Here is a 20469-nt window from a genome sequence, read left to right on the forward strand (position 1 = left end):
TTTTCAGACCGTGTTGACGCGACGTGTTGAAAGTGTGCAGCGCTGCTGCAGGAATCAGATAGCTTTCATCGCTTTTATTCGAATCGATTATCAATGTAGTTATTCTTCCTCTTTGATAGAATATTTTTAATAAAATAAAAGGGGAAAAAAAAACCTGATCTCTGCGTTAGACAGATCTTCATTTGTTCCGTCCCATCTCATTTCATTGTGTGCGTGTTTTTATTTGTTTGTTGCGTAGCAGCTATTCACAAAAATAAAGTTAATCTAATTTGAATCGAATTTATTTTTTTTAATTCCATTTCGTGAAACGACGAGTGAGGGGGAAAAAGTGTTCGAAATTAAAGAGGGGAGCAAAATTAATCAGATTTCCAGAATAAATTAACGTACATTACATCGCGTGTGTTGGAAAGTGTACGGGCTTAATACAAGACTTAGTCCTGCTGCTGCTGGTAGCCGGTCTATACATAACATGCATACATAATGCTCGTATTGTCCGCGGCATGTAATCAAGGGACGGTTGTGTATGTATATATAGTGCAGACGGAGGGCTTATAGGTTTACAGGCACGGCCGTATGTCAGGTCCCTTTCTAGTTGCAGATGGTTCATTCGTATCGAGAGCGTTCTGCCTACAACAACCAAATTGTTGCTTTTATTTATGTCAATCAATAGAAAGTCATGCAGTTGACTCACTGCAGTGATCAACAGATGCGTCTGTCAACTGGGTCGTGATATTGATTTTACATTTGCTTCTTAATTTGTTGCAACCAACACTATCACTCTAATGTCAGCATCCCTACTGGCATGACTAGGGACCGGATTTTTATGTAATTACATATTATATTCCTTTCAACCTAACCGTATATAAATAACAAATCTTTGCGAATCTTGTAATTACCATTAATATATTAAAATTTGATACTACATATTTTTACATATTTACCCCACATTACATATTATAGCTTGGTATTACATAAATCTACATACTGTATTTACGGCGTTTATTCATTTTTTCTTTTCTAAAAGTAAAAAAAAAAAAAAAAAAAACTTGTGCTGAGTAAGTTTATAATTTGAAATACGCGAATTTAAAAAGCTTTTTTACCTAACCAAGAAAGGACATATTTCGGGACGAAACAAAACGTCCTTAGTTCCAGATGGTAATAGAGGCACTCACCCCATACCGCCCACTGTAAATATGAGTGAACAAAAAGAAACCTTTCTCATACAACTATCTTGTATTGTAAAAATCACTCAGAAAGTAGCGTTGCCTTCATGCGGTGGAGTGGGACGAGGACGACATGATTTGTCTCCAACTATAATTGTTCTGCACATGTCTTAACAAGTCGTTCCCATGCAATTTGCAACCTTACCCACCCTCTTCCTAATCCTTCCAGGGAAAACCCGTGTCAAGTCTGGCATGAGCCGCAATAAAGTAGCCGACTTTTGAAAAGAAGCTGGAGTAAAGGAACAAATTGGAAAGACGTTGAAAAATTAAAATAAATAGCTTTCCAGGTTATTGTTTGACCTCTTTACTTTAAATTTAGTAGACATATACGGAAATGGGATTTTCCGAGCAATTAGAAAGTATGGTTCTCGGCTGGATTAATACTACCCTTCTGAATGAGACAGGAATGTCACTTTTCAAACAACAGTTTGTAAATGCCTATAGTTTGAGGTTTTAGTAGGAGGGAGCAGCTAAAATGCATGTGTCCGACATCTCCTCTTATTTTCTCCTAATCCAGTAAAGCGAAACAGTGCTTGCAGTACTGTTGAGTCATTCATTTTACTCAGTTCTCTAGTTTTAGTACTTACAGTATAAAGTGCAAGTGAGTTTATCTACTGCTTTTAACTAACTAAATAGGCCCCTTGTATCTTCAAACCTAACGACAGAAATAAAATCATGGATTGCGATGGACGAAGCTTTCACTACGGATGGAAAAATAGTAATGTGTCAAGTGTGCGGTAAAAAAGTCGGGTGCTCAATGAAATCACAACTGGAGAGTCTTACCTATCCTATATCTGCCAGATATTGATATTAAATATTTTCATGATTTTACATATTTTGGTACATATTCAGCTTATTTTTCTTACATAAATATGTACATATTTCATGCCTTGATATTACATAAAACTCTGATCCCTAATCATGACTGTCACTTTCCTGCCACACTGACCTATCACAATTATCTCCCTCTTCTTTTCTTCCTGATGTCAACCGTCAGTCATTTTATTTACGCTATGGGTTTCTATGTGAGGAACCGGGATCCACCCTGGATATTCTATGGTATTTGTTGTGGATGTGTTGAATGTGCTGCTGTCCACGGAACACTGCTTCTGTTGTCATTACAAGGATCCTGCTATTTCGTCCTCTTTTTCTTGTATATTCCGAGCTTCATAATTAGTGGATTCTCCTGACCGCCTGGTTTATGGTGCAGTGTCATACCTCGGGGAACATAGACGCTACTGAATTTTGACAAAAAAAAAGTCAATTTTGTATGATTTTAAATTTGCCGCTATAAATATACGTACATCTATGAAAAATTGGACAGTGCAATTTTTATTCAGATATTCCAGGAACATGTGCTTCTATTTCGCTATTTTGTATAGCCCTGCAACGCATGGGATTTAAATTGGGGCGTGGAAACTGAAATGTTTCACTGTCGACAGTGTCTTTTTATATTTTCGAAACGAATCGTCATAATTCTTTGTAATTTTCTTGTGGAACTTTTGACGCATATAATTCTCATACAGTTTATACAAACAATCAGGATAGCCAACAGATTTTTAGCTTATTCGAAGCACATGTTCCCCAGTGACAAAAACATAGTACTTCTAAATGATAAAGTTCTTATAATGTTCCAGACCCAATAGATCAATGAATCGATTGACAAGTTGAATTGTAACCTAGCCACTGTCTCCACTTGGGCGGGCAATTTCGGACTCGCACTTAACCCAAGTAAGACTCAAGCCATAATTATTGGACATAAGCGTTTAGTTAACTCTCTTAATAACAGCAATCTTTCAGTTGTTACCCTTAACAACACGCTAATCCCTTATTCATCTGTCGTAAAAAATATTGGCTTCTTTTTTGATAATAATCTAAGTTGGAATTTTCAAGTTAAAGAAACGATAAAGAAAATCTGTTCCTCCATTCACTGTTTGAGTCGCTTGAGAAACTTCTTGCCCCAGCAACTAAAACTTACCCTAGTACAAACCCTAGTAATGCCGCAGTTCGATTATTGTGACGTTTTGTTAAGTGGCCTAAGTTCTGAACTGTCAGTCAAGTTACAGCGAGTTCAGAATATGTGCGTCAGATACGTGTGCAACATCCGACGATATGATCACATATCACCGTCCTTCGCAAGTCTCTCGTGGCTCCGACTTAAAGAACGCAGAACTTTACACTCTTTGTCTTTACTCTTTGGAATTCTGCACACCTCAACACCAAATTACCTTTCGTCTCGTTTCTCTTATCTATACTCTAACCACGACGTAAATACCAGATCACTCATCTCTGGCACGCTACGTATACCTTTTCTTAGAACATCTCGTTATTCATCATCTTTTACAGTATCCACCTCTTGTCAATGGAATTCCTTGTCACAAAGTATTAGGGGCTGCAAGACAACAAACACCTTTAAGAACAGCTTAAAAGATAACCTTATTAGCATTTCACTCCAATCATACTGATTTAAACTATCACTGACTACATTGTTACTTCATTCTTTAGACATGATCCTGATAGTGCTGTATTTTTAAAATTGTCTCATAATAATCTCTTTCTATTATCTAATATTATTTGAAATATATTAACATTCTATGTATTTTAGCTTAATTCTGCTACACAGTTTATTTCAGTGTTTAATTAATAGTTCATAGTATTTTGTTGTTTAATTCGTAAATAACTCTTGTATACATGTAACTCTCACTTAATCAAATTGTTGAATTCTTTGTAAGTTCATGCATATGTATATACACTTTTTGCTGGTTGAGTGGAAGAGAAGGCCTTACGGCCTTAACTCTGCCAGCTAAAATAAATAATAAAAATAATAATAATAATAATAATAATAATAATAATAATAATAATTATTATTATTATTATTATTATTATTATTATTATTATTATTATAATGTAACATGTAAGGCAAATGCCAGATAATCTTTTGGCGAATCTTCGGGCCTCACCTTATCTCACTACATCTCACCAAAATATGTAAAAATTGTAAAAAAAAATTGTAGAAAATTGTAATTGTAATTGTAATCTTGTCCATGTATTGTGGGTCCCTATCACCACGGCATGGCGCGTCCTCAGGTTGCGGATAGAGGAGACGGCCTCCAGATATGGAGGGTAGCTGCGAATATATTGAATAAGCAGTCGTGGACAGCCGATAAGGGGTGGTCCTCCAGCTTGGGGGTTGGGCGAAGGGCTAACAACCCATCACCGTAAAAAAAACAGCTTGTTACGTATCCCTATAATAAGCCTCGGAATAGGACTGATTCTCTGGCACGACCACAGCAAAGGAATAAGGATTTGAGATTTGGCACTTGGAACGTAACTAGTCTTTATAGAACAGGAGGGGTAACATTAGTAGCAAAAGAACTAGCTAGATATAGAATAGACTTCGTGGGAGTACAAGAGGTTAGGCTAGATGGGAATGGCATATCACAAATAGGAGATTACTTGTTGTATTATGGGGAAGGAAACAATAATCACCAATTAGGAACAGGATTCTTTGTTCATAAAAGAATAAAATCAGCAGTAAAAAAGGTCGAATTTATCAGTGACAGGTTATCATATTTAGTACTTAAGGGTAGATGGTGCGACATCATAGTTATAAATGCTCACGCCCCTACAGAAGAGAAAGACGACCATATAAAGAATAGCTTCTATGAGGAATTGGAACATACTTTTGATCAGTTCCCTAGATATCACATGAAAATTTTATTGGGGGATTTCAACGCTAAAGTAGGACGGGAGGATATTTTTAGACCAACTATTGGAAAAGAGAGCCTACACGCAATTAGTAGTGACAATGGAGTTAGATTAGTCAACTTTGCCACATCGAAAAATTTAATTGTCAAAAGTACAACATTCCCCCATAAGGATATACATAAATATACTTGGACTTCTCCAGATGGATTGACACACAACCAAATCGATCACATCTTGATAGATAAACGGAGACATACTAGTATAGTAGATATTCGAACTTTCAGGGGTGCAGACTGTAATTCTGACCATTATTTGGTGATTGGAGAATTAAGAGAAAGATTATCAGTAGCCAAGCGAGTAGAGCAACAAGTTAATATTACTAAATTCAATATTTTGAAATTAAAGGACGAGGAAGCTAAGCAAAATTATCAGGTCGAAATTTCGAATAGGTTTGCCACTTTAGAAAGTTCCGACGAAGTTGAGAAAGAATTAGATGTTAATAGCGTGTGGGAAAATATCAGAGATAGTATCAAAATTGCAGCTGAGCAGAGCATAGGTTATTATGAAACTAGGAAAAAGAAACCGTGGTTTGATGAAGATTGTTGCATGGTAGTAGAAAGAAGGAAACAGGCAAAATTGAAATTCTTACAGGATCCAGTTGAGGAGAAGAGAGATAATTATTTCAATGAAAGACGGCAAGCAAGTCGTACACTTAGGAATAAAAAGAGAGGTTACTTGAAGGAAAAACTGAATGAGGTAGAAACAAATAGTAAGAATAAAAACATTCGAGATTTATATAAGGGTATAAAGGAATTTAAGAACGGATATCAGCCAAGGGTAAACGTGATCAAGGATGAGAATGGTGACTTGCTTGCAGACTCTCCATCAATCCTAAACAGATGGAAAAACTATTTTGCGCAACTACTAAATGTACATAGGCCAAATAGAAATGATCGGGACAAAATTGAAATACAAACTGCTGAGCAATTTATACCCGAACCCACGCTTTCAGAAGTCGAAATTGCGATAGAAAATCTGAAAAAGTACAAGTCTCCAGGTATCGATCAAATTCCAGCAGAATTAATACAAGAGGGTGGGAGTGCATTATATAACGAAATTTATAAACTTGTACTTGCTATTTGGGAAAAGGAAATTGTACCAGAACAATGGAAGGAGTCCATAATTGTACCTATTTTTAAAAAGGGGGACAAAACCAACTGTGGTAACTTTCGAGGAATATCACTTTTGTTGACGTCGTACAAAATTTTGTCCAATATTCTTTTGAGAAGATTAACTCCGTACGTAGATGAAATTATTGGGGATCATCAGTGCGGTTTTCGGCGTAATAGATCGACTATTGATCAGATTTTTTGTATTCGACAGATAATGGAGAAAAAATGGGAGTATAAGGGTACAGTACATCAGTTATTCATAGATTTCAAAAAGGCTTATGACTCTGTTAAGAGGGAAGCATTATATGATATTCTTATTGAATTTGGTATTCCCAAGAAACTAGTTCGATTAATTAAAATGTGTCTCAGTGAAACATACAACAGAGTCCGTATAGGTCATTTTCTATCTGATGCTTTTCCAATTCACTGCGGGCTAAAGCAGGGAGATGCACTATCACCTTTACTTTTTAACTTCGCTCTAGAATATGCCATTAGGAAAGTTCAGGATAACAGGCAGGGTTTGGAATTGAACGGGTTACATCAGCTTCTTGTCTATGCGGATGACGTGAATATGTTAGGAGAAAATACACAAACGATTAGGGAAAACACAGAAATTTTACTTGAAGGAAGTAGAGCGATCGGTTTGGAAGTAAATCCCGAAAAGACAAAGTATATGATTATGTCTCGTGACCAGAATATTGTACGAAATGGAAATATAAAAATTGGAGATTTATCCTTCGAAGAGGTGGAAAAATTCAAATATCTTGGAGCAACAGTAACAAATATAAATGACACTCGGGAGGAAATTAAACGCAGAATAAATATGGGAAATGCGTGTTATTATTCGGTTGAGAAGCTCTTATCATCCAGTCTGCTGTCGAAAAATCTGAAAGTTAGAATTTATAAAACAGTTATATTACCGGTTGTTCTGTATGGTTGTGAAACTTGGACTCTCACTCTGAGAGAGGAACATAGGTTCAGGGTGTTTGAGAATAAGGTGCTAAGGAAAATATTTGGGGCTAAGCGGGATGAAGTTACAGGAGAATGGAGAAATTTACACAACACAGAACTGCACGCATTGTATTCTTCACCTGACATAATTAGGAACATTAAATCCAGACGTTTGAGATGGGCAGGGCATGTAGCACGTATGGGCGAATCCAGAAATGCATATAGAGTGTTAGTTGGGAGACCGGAGGGAAAAAGACCTTTAGGGAGGCCGAGACGTAGATGGGAGGATAATATTAAAATGGATTTGAGGGAGGTGGGGTGTGATGATAGAGACTGGATTAATCTTGCACAGGATAGGGACCGATGGCGGGCTTATGTGAGGGCGGCAATGAACCTTCGGGTTCCTTAAAAGCCATTTGTAAGTAAGTAATTGTAATCTTGTAAAATTTTGACTTGTTACACATCTTAAAGCTTCACTGTTAATGTAAGATCTATGGAATACAATGAATGAAATGAAATGAAAATTGTTTATATTTATTTGTTTGTAGTGTAAATAGTTATACACAATTTTACTGATCATAGGTATAAGGTGTAAATATAGGTTTAAAAACCTAGTAAACATAATAAAGAATTTTGAGGTTAGCCCTAGGAAACATTACGGCTAGGAATAAACAAAGTACCATTGGAGCCAAACCTGTATCAAAGAAGAGGAGAAAAGTGAATGTAGATGGGCCAAAGTGAAGGTAGCAGATAAAAAACATGTTCTACTACCTTCAGTGTAGCAGTAGGATCATTAGAAGAAACTGATACTAATATTATTGTGACCACGAAACTTTTATTTCAATTATCCGCTAATCAAATTTTCAACATTTCCATGCCTTGTAAATCATTTTTCCTCTAAACTATTTGTAATGCAGTTTTCTACACAACGTAAAGAGGGACAGAATTGTGAATTGTCTTTACTGTATACTTAAACAAACTAAGGTTATAATTTTTGTAATATGTGTTAGAAGACAATAATTCCAACTTTGTTCTACACTTTAACTATTAAAATTCAATAAAACCAATGCACAATTCAGTAGAACGGTATGTTGGCTACGTGCTGAGCTTTAGAAAACAACATTAACTTTATTTATCTGCGACTAACATGGTTACTAATGAATTATTAATTAATTTTCAATTATATTTTCTTTATCTCATTATGTTAATGTTTTTTCGGTATTGCTAGAAGTATTGATTTGTGTTTTTTTCTTTTTATTTTTTAATCTAGATTAAAATTGCAAGTTTCTTGTTTATGTTAGTTAATTAGTTAGGATACAATTAATTATGATACTTAATCACTCATTTAAAGTCTGTGTGACTGCAACCTGTGTATATTTTTGTGTGGCTTTACTTTGTTTATAGTGTTTTTCTCTCTCTCTCTTTATGTCTTGTGTAGCTTTACTTTGTATATAGTGTATTTTTTTCTATACATCTTAATTACGCAACTTTTAACACTGTGTCACTTCGGAATATGTATGATAAGAACTTTCTTGTGTTAAATATTATTAACGTACCTTGTTAACATGTTTCGACCTATTTTCGGTCATCTTCGGAACTGATCGTTGTTGGTCATGGTTCAACAGGATTACAACGAAGAACTAAACACAATCAAATACATAGCACAAGAAAACGGATACAACCCTAACATAATAGACAACAAAATACGCAAGACAAAACAACACCACAAAAAAACAGAAGAACACAACACAAGAACACAAAAAATACATCACACTAACATACGAAAACAAAAACACACATAAAATTGCAACCTCATTCAAGAAATTGAACTACAACATTGCATACAGAACAAATAACACTCTACAAAAACATCTCAACACACAAACAATACAAACAAACAAATATAACCACACAGGCGTATACAAACTCAAATGTAACACCTGCAACAACTTCTACATAGGACAGACAGGACAAACACGTTACAAAGAACACATCACTGACATAACAAAATTACAAAAACACCTCCACATATGCAGAACACATCACAAATGCTAACCACACCCACAGAGACATCAACACAGACATGGAAATACTGCACATCCAACCAAAAGCCAGAAACTCAACACACTAGAACAATATGAAATATACGGACACACGAAAACACACCCCAACGATATTCTCAACTCACAACTCAATTTCAAAACACATACACTCTTTGACTCTATACTACGAACGCACCCACACAGGAAACAAGAGGCGCCAAGACAACAACGACCAGTTCCGAAGATGACCGAAAATAGGTCGAAACATGTTAACAAGGTACGTTAATAATATTTAACACAAGAAAGTTCTTACCATACATATTTTTTCTGTTTATTAATTCTATTATTGTATTTGTATTCCTGGTGTTGTGGATGAGAAGGCCTGATGACCTTAACTACACCAGAATAAATAAATAAATAAATAAATAAAATATTTAAAAAACATGACATATACAATGAAATACAGGCAACTTGTGGTAAAAAAAAATGTATTCTGATATTTAGACAATTGTAAAAGTTACAAAATTCAGTAGCGTGTACCCATGACGGACACATTTCTCTATAGAGTGAGTAATTAGCATTGTGCAATCTTGCACGTTCGGGACACACGTGGCCAGTGCATCAATCCAGCTGCCTGGGAAGAATAGCTGCCAAGTCCACTCTGACGTCATATGGGATCTGTCGGAGTTGAATCTCTCTATCCGATGAGGAATCGTCAGCTAACTTAAAGCTGAGGATAATTGCCCAGTTTAGAGATACAGTATATAGTTCCATTTATCAGATTTACAGTCAGGCAATTTGTTTGTAGCGTACAGTTTATTGTATGTTACATTGATACTGGCCCTAAGATATTTAATGATACAAATCACATTAATGGTTTATGAAAGAATGACTCTTCCACGTGAGCTGTATGGAAGCGAGGTTTACAAAAATTAAAAGTACATTACACACAATCGATATGAGAAAACATTTTGCTGGCATTGTGATACATGAACGAAACATATGAGAAGTCAACTTAAAATATTTATTAATATTTGAGGAGAAAAATTCGATCCGGCGCCGGGGATTGAACCCGGGTCCTTGGTTCTTTGTACCAAGCGTTCTGACCACTGAGCTACGCCGAATTCAATCCACAGCACCGGATCGAACCTTCCTCCTTCAGTGTTTCCCTTTGTGGCCTGACTCCAAGTTAGCCTTACATGTTGACGTATATATCTAGTGTCAACTGCCATTCATCTCAAATATTAATTGTCAACATTACAGAGAGAATTTTTCTCCTCAAATATAAATTGTCAACATTACAGAGAGAATTTTTCTCCTCAAATATTGTCAACATTATAGAGAGAATTTTTGTCCTCAAATATTAATTGTCAACATTACAGAGAGAATTTTTCTCCTCAAATATTAATTGTCAACATTACAGAGAGAATTTTTCTCCTCAAATATTGTCAACATTATAGAGAGAATTTTTGTCCTCAAATATTAATTGTCAACATTACAGAGAGAATTTTTCTCCTCAAATATTAATTGTCAACATTACAGAGAGAATGTTTCTCCTCAAATATTGTCAACATTATAGAGAGAATTTTTGTCCTCAAATATTAATTGGCAACATTACAGAGAGAATTTTTCTCCTCGAATATTAATTGCCAACATTACAGAGATAATTTTTCTCCTCTAATATTATCAACATTACAGAGAGAATTTTTCTCCTCAAATATTAATTGTCAACATTACAGAGAGAATTTTTCTCCTCAAATATTAATTGTCTACATTACAGAGAGAATTTTTCTCCTTAAATATTAATCATCAACATTACAGAGAGAATTTTTCGCTCGTATATTAATTGTCAATATTACAGAGAGAATTTTTCTCCTCAAATATTAATCATCAACATTACAGAGAGAATTTTTCGCTCAAATATTAATTGTCAATATTACTGAGAGAATTTTTCTCCTCAAATATTAATCATCAATATTACTGAGAGAATTTTTCGCTCAAATATTAATTGTCAACGTTACAGAGAGAATTTTTCTCCTCAAATATTAATTGTCAACATTACAGAGATTATTCTATAGGACAAATTAATAAAAAAAATCCATAATATTTAAAGTATTTAGCTTAAACAAAGTATTACTATTATGTTCACTGTTATGTCCCTAACACAGGACTGGTTTTCAACTTTGCAGGACAATAGAATTCACGTACAGCTAAAAGGACATAATTACTCTGAATATCTGAGAGCAAATTTTTTTAAAATTAGCTGTTCTTTTAAAAGATAAAGTTACAATTTTGTCGTAAAAGGAGAACGACACCCTTGATATTTTAAAATATACGAATTTATACAAACATGAAGGAGATGAACATTATTCCGAATGAACATCAAACAACAATTCCTTAATTAGCTGCAATAAATTGACCAATGATAAATGAGTCTTTCGAGGTTAAACATTAAATTTAGGGATCATAATTTATAAACATCTGAAAAGGAACAAGCATATCAACTATATTTGTAACGAATTACATGAAATTATTTACTTCTTACTTACTTACAAATGGCTTTTAAGGAACCCGAAGGTTCTTTGCCGCCCTCACATAAGCCCGCCACCGGTCCCTATCCATAGCAAGATTAATTCAGTCTCCATCATCATATCCCACCTCCCTCAAATCCATTTTAATATTATCCTTCCATCTTCGTCTCGGTCTCCCCGAAGGTCTTTTTCTCTCCGGTCTCCCAACTAACACTCTATATGCATTTCTGGAATCGTCCACACGTGCTACATGCCCTGCGCATCTCAAACGTCTGGATTTAATGTTCCTAATTATGTCAGGGGAAGAAAACAATATGACATCAAGTATTATAATATGAAGAATTGAAGGGTTTAGAAGAAAAGAACCATAAACCAAAGAATGGAAATTTGAGGTATCAAGCATGCGGTGAGCATATTATAGCGGTCATCTACAGAACTAGTTGTTAGTGGAGAAAAACGCCATATTCCTATGTTATAGGACTGTGATTTTCATAAAACAAAACCGTAGTCCACAGACTTTTCTTTTGCGAAAACAGTCCTTGTCCAGGACGATCGTAGCATTTACAAATATCGTATTCCATTCATATCATCTTGAAATATTTATCTTTAGTAGTCTCAGACCTCGAGTGACATTTATTAGGACTATTTCGTGAATAAAATAAAAATGTAAATAATATATCCCTAAAATTCGCTCACAAAATGTTAATAATTACAAATTTATTAATACTTAACCTATTCAGACATTGTGAAGTCGAAACAGATGAGTAACGATTACTTCAATAAAGAAATTGAATGTTATTCAGTAATACCAATTGAGAAAAGCGAAATACAGGTTTAAAAATGTTAATTGCATGTATTGTGCTTTTCTCATGTTATAACAGAAATACGTTTTCATTATCTGCTGAAATCATAATTTAATTTAAGCATTGTATAGTATAATTACAAATAGCATTATTAATACATGAATTAAATGATCAATTGTTTTGAAGGAGTGCCATTTTCTTTAGATACAATGGACATGGAATTAGAACATAAAGATGTAGATGTGGAAGTAGGATTTCGCACTTTATTTAGTACAATGGATTCATGCTCATCGATTTACGTGGAAACAGTTGACGACACTGACTAAACAAAAGAACGACCATGCGATAAATTGATAGTGATAAATCGAGCTGCAGAAATTATCGCAATGTATGACTGTGATTGGTTGAAATTCAAAATTTTATTACACTTCATTGGCTGAAAATGGAATGACGTCATATAAACGAAATAGTCCATACAATTTTAAACTATAGTAGATTGGCAGTACTGCTTCTTGTGAATTTTCATTTTCTAGCAATGTGAGATATTTTACTTAAATAAGAACTGATATTAATTGATTACTTTTTCTCGTTTGTTGCAGATTCCATCGGCTGAGGTGAGTGTTACATAAAAACAGCAACAATAATAACTGTCGTTGTTACTAAATATTTTACTCTTTCATTTTCGTAGTTCATTACACACATTATACTACATCAAAAAGAGCATTTTTTACACTAGAACAATATTTTAATGTAGTGTTAATTCATTAAATAGGTGGCGTCAAGCTCCCGTTGCACAATGTAAATTAACTATATGAGAAGATATTTCGTAATGCCTCCCTCTGCCGGTAATGCAGATACATTGCTTTATAATACTTATTAAGCTATATTTATACTCTTTAATTATGCAGTCAGGCGAGCGTTTCAAAATACAATTAAATTAACTAATAACACCTTATTTGTTTATGATATTGCACAATCGTTCGTTGTGATGCAGCCATATTAGTCTGTAATACAAATTAAGCTTTGTTTATTCACTATAATTAATTTAATTATGTGGTGTTAGTAATACATTGACTGATAATTTCACAGGATATTATTTGTATATCCACGGTTCTACGTCCGTGCAAGTATGATTAAAAATAAATTATAGTTGTGAGTGCGGGATTTAAACTATCTGCATTAGGCTGTTCCAATTCAAAATAATCGAATCTGAGTCCCATTAAAACCTTGAAGGATATTTACGTTGTGTAAGTCACAGTGATTTCATAAAATAGGTTTATGCGTACCTTGCAACTGAACGTGGGATTGGACGGTTAATGGATTGTTTGCTGATTCACTGATGCCTTTTCCAGTTTACTCCGCTTCTCGTGTGTACTAACAACAGCTACATTACCATTACCATTGGACTGTTCATTGCAACACTAATAAGGAGAGGACACGCTCTGTATATCACAGAATTAAATAAGGTTTTGTGACATGAAAGTACAAGACGCACTGTTTAAAGTCATACCTGGTATGGATGGCCAATGACCCCTCGTTTTGGAAATATTGGCTATTGTTTATGACATACTTCCGTTAGGTGTCCAATACGAAAACATTAGACTGTGTAACGGCTTAGCCCATATGGTTGGATGCTGAGTTGTCATCCAGGCAACTTGAGTTCGAATCCTAATGTCTTCTCATTTTTTAAAGCTTGATATTATTATTTACTTACTTACTTACAAATGGCTTTTAAGGAACCCGAAGGTTCATTGCCGCCCTCACATAAGCCCGCCATCGGTCCCTATCCTGTGCAAGATTAATCCAGTCCCTATCACCATATCCCACGTCTCTCAAATCCATTTTAATATTATCCTCCCATCTACGTCTCGGCCTCCCCAAAGGTCTTTTTCCCTCCGCTCTCCCAACTAACACTCTATACGCATTCCTGGATTCGCCCATACGTGCTACATGCCCTGCCCATCTCAAACGTCTGGATTTAATGTTCCTAATTATGTCAGGTGAAGAATACAATGCGTGCAGTTCTGTGTTGTGTAACTTTCTCCATTCTCCTGTAACTTCATCCCTCTTAGCACCAAATATTTTCCTAAGCACCTTATTCTCAAACACCCTTAACCTATGTTCCTCTCTCAGAGTGAGAGTCTAAGTTTCACAACCATACAGAACAACCTGTAATATAACTGTTTTATAAATTCTAACTTTCAGATTTTTTGACAGCAGACTGGATGATAAGACCTTCTCAACCGAATAATAACATTATTATTATTATTATTATTATTATTATTATTATTATTATTATTATTATTATTAATTTTTTTATTCACTTTCAAGTGTCAGCTCCTATATTCAAAGCCATGTTGAAATATGCGTGGTTCGCATCAAAATTAATAAACGAACGAGAAGTGTTTGTGAATTTGAAGGATGTCTGTTTCGCAGCAGAAGTGTGGAAAAATGTGTGTGACTGTGGACAACCTTCTTTCATTTGCTGTGCATGGTGCAGGAAATATGTATGTTTTGTGTGTTTTTATGACATCATAATGAATCGGGACACAATGAAGTGGAATAGCTGCTACAGAAACAGAACAGACACCAGTGACATCTTACCTGCCTACATGAGCAATATTTCATTGTTTATCCTTTACAATACAATGTTAGCTAGTTATAATTTGTTTAAAACATGATGAAGCGTTCAATATATTGAGAAATATGATGTAGGTGAATAGATTACTGTGGCCACACAATTAATCATTATTAAAAGAAAAAAAAATACGACCAGTTAAGATTCGAACTTAGGCTGCCTGGATAACAACTCAGCATCCAACCATATGAGCTAAGCCGTTACACAGTCTAATGCTTCCCTATTAGGCACCTATCGGAAGTATGTCACAAACAATAGCCAATATTTCCAAAACGAGGGGTCATTGGCCACCCATATGAGGTATGACTTTAAACAGTGCGTCTTGTACTTTCATGTCACACAATCTTATTCCATTCGGTGATATACAGAGCGTGTCCTCTCCTTGTAAGTAGTAGGCCTAGGTGTATAACTCGACGTAAACAGCAAACTAACACTGAACAAAAACAGTAGAATTGAGTTTCAGTTAGGGAAATTGATTATTTAATACGGTTGGAATAGAATACATATTTACTATAGATTTGAGAGAAACATTGTACAAGAGAGAGAGGAATCGTGATGTTATGATAGAGGCAGTCCGATTATGTTAAGCCAGTTATAAGGACGCCTGCTAGCTCATATTGGGATTCGGAATGCATTGCACATTACTTTGAAAAAGCACATTATACTACTGTAATATAATACTACTACTAAATGATTATAGGAGTTTTCAATGTTGTTTAATTTCTCTCATTTGTGATATATAAAAACAAACCTTACATAAGATTAAAGAGGAACTCTCCAAGTTTTCATACTATACTTTATAAGTATTCAACATGAGCACCATTCGTCACACGGCACACATCTAGCCGACACTCGAAATCGTTCCAAACGCTGGTAAGAATGTCAGGAGTGAAACACTCAACAACAGCAGCAATCCTTCTTCTCAAATCTGGCAGGTCGACAGATAGCGGTGGTACGTACACACCAAAAACAAAGTATGTTTAATTACCTAATAAATAGATTAACACAAATACCATTATCCAAAATTAAATATAAAAAAGAAGTACAAAGAATTTTAGACATTGCAAATGATAACGGATACAGTAAAACCCTTATTCGAAAATTAATTCGGAAAAAAGAAAACAATAGACAACGACAGACAAACACTACCTTAATAAAAACAAACAATAATAAATCAAAATTTTGGTCAACACTCACTTACAATAAATACATATCTAACAAATTAAAAAACTTCTTTAATAAAGAAAACATAAACATAGCATTCAAAACAAATAATAAGTTAAACAATAATATCCATAACACAATAAATCCTATAGATAAATTAAATAGCAAAGGCATATATATGCTTAAATGTCACACATACAGTAAGAAATACATAGGCCAAACTAAACGCAATATAAAAACAAGATATACGGAACATGTCAAAGATTTCAAAAATAATAGAGAAAAATCAAAATATGCAACACACTTAATTAATACTGGACATGAATTAGGTCATCACCAGAACACATTAAGTATCCTAAAAACATACAATGACAATAAATTCATAAATGCAGCAGAAGAATTCTTCATTGCCTACTACCATAATAAAGATCAAAATATAATCAACGAAAATTTATTAAACTTTAAAAATCCACTGTATGCAATTTAAAACAGACCTATTCACATTGATCATGATACGCCTTTCAATAGTTCCTTTCATAATCTTGCCCCAATACACACGATTATCTAGGCCTCAGTTCTCTTAAAACATCCAACACACCAACACCAGTACATACAAATTTATAGAACTTCTTCATTTATACTTCAATAAACCTGAGAACACGTAATAGGATGTCATCACATCAGAGTAGCCATTTCAAAGTCAATGACCTCTAAGTGAAACAATTACAAAACACAACATCAACCACGAAAACTATCTTGAACTTACGACAATTCTCAGCCATGATTACTCTAAATATTTTATTATCTTCATTATAAAATTTAAATTTTAACATTGACTAAATTAATCACTGTATATCAATTGTAAAGTAGTCATCAACGTCAAACAACATTCATTCAAATGCCAACGGCCTCTCTAAGTGAAATAATTACAAAACACACGAACATTAACTACGTATACTATCTTGTAACTTACGAAAACTTTTAGCCATGATTACTTTAAATATTTTATTATCACCATTGTAAATTTTAAAATTAACATCATTGACAAATTTTAAACATTGTATATTAATTGTAACATGAGCTATATGTATAAAATAAAACATTCGTCCAGTCTAAGTTCAAATTCAAAGATTATCTCAATATTCATCCTGTTTCATGTTATATCTACATAAAGCTCATGAATTTCATGTATCACATATATTGTTCTCTATTTTCCTTGTTGTTTGCATAATATACTATTATAGGTCCAGATAATATGTTTTGTTATATCTCAAGATGCCCTAGACGGCGAAAACGTTCATATATTGTTATTAAATAGCAAATAAACATTTGCAAGTTTATATGCCTTAAGATTTAAGTTCATTAAATACTTATTAATAATTTACCAGGCATATTGATATATTAAAATGAATTGTAAATTTCGAACTCATTCATCTGAGGGAAAAGATATCCTCCTGGCAACTGAAATGGCATTACCTAAGGCTGTATCACAATCTTACAAACTTCAAGTAGGTATAGGCCCTAACTCTTAGCTAATCGATTCAAAATCTCCCGTTCTCGCGCCACCCTTTATAATCTCTTTCTGTACGTAATAAATTATTTATCAATACATTCGCGAAATAGTCTTATTCAAATATCACAAGAGTTCTCATCTCGTCGGTAATTCGCTAAGTCAAAGTGCCTAGTTCAAAATAAAATGTTGTAACTTCACATACTTGTTTAATTTTGTTGCGATAAACTTCACGATCTCCCTGAACAAAAAATGTCTAATTGCCGAGTGAACGGAAATATGGCCGCTTTGTGCAGGACTTTGTGGTAGATTTTGAAGAAATAAATTTAAAATTCAACGTTTGTGGTCCTTTCCCACAACAGCTGGAATATGAAACGTCGTCACAATAGTTGGTAACTTTATACCAACAGTTAGTTCAGCCTGCAAGTCTCTGTCAACTGCAAACAGACGGTCATCTTTCTGAAAGACTCAACATGTTCCTGCAATGGCTATAAACACACGTGTTTGTGCCTAGGCAGCAACTCGCTAGCGAAAGAATAGGGAAAATTGAATTCGATGGACGAACGGCTCTTCAGCTTAAAGGGCAGGTCAGTAAAAACTCTGGAGTTAGATAGGAATTGTTTTTCTGTTTATCGATCACAAAGTGATCCCAACAAAGTTAAAAACGAAATAGTATGAGCTTTTAAGTGGAGAATGTTGGAAAGGATAAAAACAGTTGAAGGAAGTACGAGTGCGTTGGGATCATAATAAATTAGTCGAAAAACGCAATGTGATGACGTGTGTGGATGTGGTAAGGAAAACGAGATCAAAGGAGAATTTGTTTAGTATAATGACAAGGATTACCTACAGTTTCGTTCTTTAAGGCTCCTGAGAATGAAGTGCGACATTACCACGGACATTAGCCTATGTGTTGTTTGTTAATGGATGATAATAATTAGGGACCGGATTTCTATGTAATTACATATTATATATTCCTTTCAACTAATCTTTGCGAATCTTGTAATTACCATTAATATATTAAAATTTGATACTACATATTTTTACATATTTACCCCACATTACATATTATGGCTTGGTATTACATAAATCTACATATTTAGGGGTTTTATCCATTTTTACTTCTCTAAAAAGGAAAAAAAAATTCTGCTGGGAAAGTTTACAATTTGAAATACACAGATTTAAAAAGCCTTTTTACCTACCCAAGAAATGATATATTTCGGGACGAAACATAATGTCCTTAGTTCCAGGAAGTAATAGAGTCACTCACCCCACACCACCCACTGTAAATATGATTGAACAAAAGGCAATCTTTCTCATACAATTCCCTTGTATTGTAAAAATCACTGAGAAAGTAGCGTTGCCTTCATGCGGTGGAGTGGGACGACGACGACATGATTTGTCTCGAACTATAATTGTTCTGCACACGTCTTAACAAGCCGTTCCATGCAATTTGCAACCTTACCCACCCTCTTCCTAATCCTTCCAGGGAAAACCCGTGTCAAGTCTGGCATGAGCCGCAATAAAGTAGCCGACTTTTGAAAAGAACCTGAAATAAAGAAACAAACTGGAAAGATGTCGAAAGATTGAAATAAATAGCTTTTCAGGTTATTGCTTGACCTCTTTACTTTAAATTTAGTAGACCTATACGGAAACGGGATTTTCCGAACAATTAGAAAGTATGGTTCTCGGCTGGAATAATCCTAACTTTCTGAATGAAACAGGAATGTCACTTTTCAAACAACAGTTTGTAAATGCCTATAGTTTGAGGTTTAGTAGATACTTTGTTTCTTACAGGGAGCAGCTAAAATGCATGTGTCCCACATCTCCTCTTATTTTCTCCTAATCCAGTAAAGCGAAACAGTGCTTGCAGTACTATTGTGTCATTCATTTCACTCAGTTCTCTAGTTTTAGTACTTAACAGTATAAAGTGCAAGTGAGTTTATCTACTGCTTTTAACTAACTAAAATGGCCCCTGTATCTTCAACCCTAACGACAAATATAAAATCATGGATTGCGATGGACGAAGCTTTCACTACAGATGGAAAAATAGTAATGTGTCAAGTGTGCGGTAGAAAAGTAGGGTGCTCTATGAAATCACAACTGGAGAGTCTTACTTATCCAATACCTGCCAGATATTGATACTAAATATTTTCATGATTTTACATATTTTGGTACATATTCAGCTTATTTTTCTTACATAAACATGTACATATGTCACACCTTTATATTACATAAAAATCCGGTCCCTAATAATTATGATATGAAATCTTGTGTTCTGGACATACTCATTCGGAACAGAGCAGTCTTAAATAAAATATTACACTTTTTGAAAAGATCCTGGGGAAAAAACCAGAAGGAAAAGATTATGCCTACAACTAGGCCTACTGGAAAGTCACTTCTGAAATCTTTCTCTTAGGTTTCCCTCAGAATGGAAAAGCCATTCTCTGTTCGTGAGGAGTTCATCAAGTCTTGCACTGTAACTGTGTACACCTCAAGCTGTTCAGAAACTGAAGCCAATTCTTCTGCAACACCGTGCAGCAGAGAATTGTTGACATGGTTGCAGATGTTGTAGGGAAAGTGAGTGGAGCACAGTCGCTTTGTGCACCACAAATCTCAGGCAGAGGATCAGACTTCAGTACTTTCTTATTCTTCCTTTAAAGTAGGTTAACATCCTGTTCCATTTTACTATTAAGAATTCCTTCTTTCGTGTTTAGAGAGACTATATAA

The 20469-nt window shown here is 34.6% G+C and overlaps 1 protein-coding gene across 4 annotated transcripts in view; it reads left to right on the forward strand.

Annotated features, from left to right (window-relative positions):
• pdm3 (pou domain motif 3) overlaps window positions 1-20469 on the forward strand; it is a 1106201-nt gene that overhangs the window by 445464 nt on the left and 640268 nt on the right. For all 4 annotated transcript variants that reach the window (XM_069842807.1, XM_069842806.1, XM_069842809.1 and 1 more), the window contains exon 3: window positions 13030-13044. In XM_069842807.1, the coding sequence (XP_069698908.1) occupies window positions 13030-13044 (15 nt within the window). The remainder of the gene's footprint in view (window positions 1-13029; window positions 13045-20469) is intronic.

The sequence above is a fragment of the Periplaneta americana genome, chromosome 13 (assembly GCF_040183065.1).
Source record: "Periplaneta americana isolate PAMFEO1 chromosome 13, P.americana_PAMFEO1_priV1, whole genome shotgun sequence".
NCBI lineage: Eukaryota > Metazoa > Arthropoda > Insecta > Blattodea > Blattidae > Periplaneta > Periplaneta americana.